Source organism: Rhamphochromis longiceps, linkage group LG9 (assembly GCF_057381845.1).
Source record: "Rhamphochromis longiceps isolate RC_006_pf linkage group LG9, R_longiceps_female_GT1.1, whole genome shotgun sequence".
In the NCBI taxonomy this organism is placed as follows: domain Eukaryota; kingdom Metazoa; phylum Chordata; class Actinopteri; order Cichliformes; family Cichlidae; genus Rhamphochromis; species Rhamphochromis longiceps.
The window spans coordinates 2,112,051-2,115,967 of record NC_140565.1 but is presented as its reverse complement, the minus strand read 5'-3'; the positions used below and the strand labels follow the sequence as shown (position 1 = coordinate 2,115,967).

Here is a 3,917-nt window from a genome sequence, read left to right as displayed (position 1 = left end):
TACCCTGATGACCGATGGCCCGCCAATGAATTCCCAAGGCAAGGAAGACCCGCGGGGAATTGGGGGACTACTAGGTCGCTGAGGGGACGTGGTGGATCCCAAAGGGGAGGTGGACCAAGGGGCCGTGGTCTGGGGGGACCTATGCTGGACCCGAATGTATGCCGAAGGTGTGGAGGACGAGGACATTGGGCTCGTAATTGTCCTACGCCATGGCTACCAGAAACAGCTTATCCATCATCACCCCAGGCACAGGGAACTTTTCGAGGCAGAGTGGGCCAGACAAGGGGACATCAAGCTCCGAACCCAGGCATGGCGCCAGCGGCTCAGTATCCCCTGGGCGGAGAGGAGGAGCTGTACTGACGGGACCCACAGAGACCAGACAACATGGGAGTGGCAGATCCTATGTTGTCAATGAGTGTGGAAGGAGATGAAATGACCTTCCTTGTGGACACTGGGGCTACCTATTCAACACTGAAACAAAAACCAAACAGTGCCACACTTTCCAACCATGTGGTCAGTGTTGTTGGGTTTTCTGGGGTACCAATGACGCTGCCAACAACCAATCCAGCCCTGACGGTGCTGGGAAAACAGACATTGAAGCACAGCTATGTGGTGTCTCCCCATGTGCCTGTGAACTTGATGGGCAGGGATCTGCTCATTAAACTGGGGGCCACCATCATGTGTTCAGCTGATGGACTAACAGTTACACTTCCAGGAGGAAAAGAGTTTCCGTGCCTGGGGACATTTTCAAAGAACCAGTACTTGCTGAAAGACTGTGAACAAACGACCGCTGACATCTATTGGGGTCGTGTGGTGGAAGAAGGCATACTAAGACAATATCAGTTGTGGAAACCTTGGATTATGGCCTTGGCAGTCTTCTCTCCCCCCAGGGATCCGTTCCATGTCACCCTCTATTATGATAGAAATGATGATGAAATTTACAGGGACCTGTTCCAGTCTGACCTTGAAGGCCAGACTTGGAATGTGTGTTCTCAAAACATCTATGTCGGTCCGGAGGGCGTCGCGGCAGCAGTAAAATTAACCGACGAACAACGGCCTTGGTTCAAAATGGGACCTGATTCAGTGCCCCATATAACATTGGCGGTCCATGAGAGTCATCAGGCGAAGGAGCTGGGGACGATGGTCAAAAGAGCCCTCGAGGAACCTGGCTGGCAAGCTACTCAGATTCCAGACGTTTGGTACTCGCCAAAATGCAAAATTTATCGTATCACTTGTCAATCAGAGGACACAGTGATGTTGGAGCATCAACAAATCTCAAGAATTCATGGGAGAGAAAGAACAGACCATGCGGATGCAGTTGCCGCACTTGCGACTCTTCCTGACACCTTGTGGTCAGCAGGGCCTACGGATGTGGGCCAGGCCACGTGTTCGCCCGTTTTGTTCCAGCTGAAGTCTGAAACGCCAATTTGGAAACCACAGTATAGGCAAAAGAGAGAAGCTGAGGAGGGAATTGTAGAAACTATTGAGGGGCTATTGAAAGTAGGGGTGCTTGAGCCCTCTCAATCCTACTGGAATACTCCTATTTTGCCAGTAGAGAAGCATGGGACAGGAAAGTACAGAATGGCACATGACTTAAGAGCCATCAATGCCATTTTACGTACTGACACGGTGCCAGTCCCAAACCCATACACAGCCTTGACGGCATTAACACCAGATCAGAAGTGGTTTACATGTATTGATTTAGCGAATGCATTTTTCTGTCTCCCATTGCATGAGTCTCTGAGGGACTTTTTTTCATTCACATATGGGGGACAACAGTACAGATACACAAGGTTGCCACAAGGGTTTGCACTTTCCCCTGGCATTTTCAACCAAGTGTTGAAAGAAGTTTTATCGCCATGCCATCTCCCAGAGGGGTGTTCACTAGTGCAATATGTTGATGATTTGCTCATTGCAGCTCCGTCTGCTTCGGCATGCACGGCAGCTTCACTTACCATACTGAAGAGACTCGCTGAGTGCGGTTTCAAGGTCAGTAAAGAAAAGTTGCAGTTGGTCCGACCAGAAGTAACATTTCTGGGCCGTGTCATTGCTCACAAATCAGTGGGTCTGCTAAATACTCATCGTGATCAGATTTTGACACATCCAAGACCGCGTACGGTTAAGGAGTTGCTCTCATTCTTGGGGTTAACAGGATACAGCCGGCACTTCATTCCAAATTATGCAGGCAAAACAGCCCTGTTGAGGGATTTGGTAAAAACGGCAGGTGTCAGAAATCTTAAGGCTGAACTGCCATGGACATCGGCCACTGAGTCGGCATTTATTGCATTAAAACAGGACTTATCCAGATCAGCTGATCTTGCTATCCCTAATTATGAACAACCCTTCTATCTTGATGTTTCTGAAACACACGGGATAGCTAATGGGGTGTTGTTTCAGAAAAAAGGGGGAGGAAGAGATGTACTCATGTACGTCAGCATCAGGCTGAATTCATTAGAGACAAGGCACCCGAGATGCACTCAACATGCCATTGGGGTGTCAAAAATTATACAAAAGACAGCACATATAGTGAGGGACCATCCGTTGAAGGTGCTGACCACCCACAGTGTGGTGGCATATGTTAACTCACAAGCCTTCACCATGACACCTCTTACACAACAGAGAGTGTGTAGAGTTTTAGACGCTCCTAACTTGACCTTCACACATGAAGGAATTAATATGGCAGATTTAATGGAGTCAGGAGGAGAACCTCATGACTGCGCAAAGAGAGCTGAAGTGGACGAGAAGATAAGAGAAGACTTGAAAGCAGAACCTTTGACAGGAGCTGAAGATTGGTTCACTGATGGATGCTGCTACAGGGATGATGAAGGATTAAAAGCAGGCTACGCGGTAGTTTCACATCTGTTTTTGGGCAATATAAGGGATTGTTTATGTCTGCCATGTTTTCTCTTCTAGTTTTTCTAGGTTTGTTGCTGATCGGGTGTTGTCTCATTCCTCTGGTGAGGCAGGTGTTGGGTAATCTGGTGAGCAGGGCCATAGCTTCTGGTTCAGCTGGGTCAGCTGGTCCGGAACATATGAAGCCGTTGCGAGAAGCCGCCTGGACGGAGGAGTGACACAATATCTCTAAATGTTGGCCTTTTTTCAAAAGGCCAAAGAGGAGGAGTGTGATCAGGAGATATTTTATTTTGTATTCTCACAATCAGTTATCATTGATTAATCATTTACCATTGTTGAATCTGTTGACAGTATAATCTTTTAATTACATCTGTGTTACTTTGAGCAAATATTAATGCACACTGACTGTTTATATAAAGTTGTTGCACGTTAGTGCAGTCACACCATACAGACCCACTAGTCCTGTTGGGCCCTGGCAGGCCTGCGTGTAGTTCTGCACGTACGCCGGCCTCTAGTTACATGCACGCACTTATGTAACACACACGCACGTTCACCTACACACTTAGTAATAATAGGAGGGTCATCTGAGGACAGTTTTTCTGATAAATACACTTTCACAAAATGCACAATGTAATACACACTTGTTTTTCTCTTAAGAGTAGCAGTTGATGTCTATATAAGGGAAAACTTTGTGATAGGCGGGGAATTGTTATCATTTGAGATCATTTCCAGTAAAGATCCAACTGTGATGTCATAATGGCAATATAAGGAGACTGATGCTTCAGTTGACGAGAGGATTCGATTGCAAATTGTCTTTTCCCACACTTAGTGCACAAAGTGTGTAATAAAGATCACTATTTTTGACACCTACTTCGACTTGGGCTTGCTTTCTTCTCTTCCCTAACTCGAACCAACCTTAACACTATGAATAACATCTCATGGAATTAAAACGATAGGATGCCCTCAGCAATGTAGGTGCCAGATGTCATTTTAGCCCGTTGCTAGGTGGTTGCTAAGCAACATGACAATAGACATATAAAATCTACTTCTGATCTCATAAAATT

General features: G+C 46.6%; 1 protein-coding gene across 1 annotated transcript; it reads left to right on the top strand.

The window, feature by feature from the left end:
* The first annotated feature begins 343 nt into the window (after nucleotides 1-343).
* Nucleotides 344-3,071, top strand: LOC146661517 (uncharacterized). The gene is made up of 2 exons (XM_085419439.1): nucleotides 344-2,847; nucleotides 2,967-3,071. The coding sequence occupies exons 1-2, from the start codon at nucleotides 385-387 to the stop codon at nucleotides 3,069-3,071; spliced, it is 2,568 nt and encodes an 855-aa protein (XP_085275565.1). The 5' UTR covers nucleotides 344-384.
* The last annotated feature ends 846 nt before the right edge of the window (nucleotides 3,072-3,917 follow it).

Excerpts from the sequence above, each read along its gene's own strand:
- LOC146661517 (XM_085419439.1), top strand. The coding sequence starts at position 385 with ATGGGAGTGGCAGATCCTATGTTGTCAATGAGTGTGGAAGGAGATGAA. Across the intron at positions 2,848-2,966 it reads GATTAAAAGCAGGCTACGCG|GTGTTGGGTAATCTGGTGAG; the intron begins GTAGTTTCACAT and ends CTGGTGAGGCAG.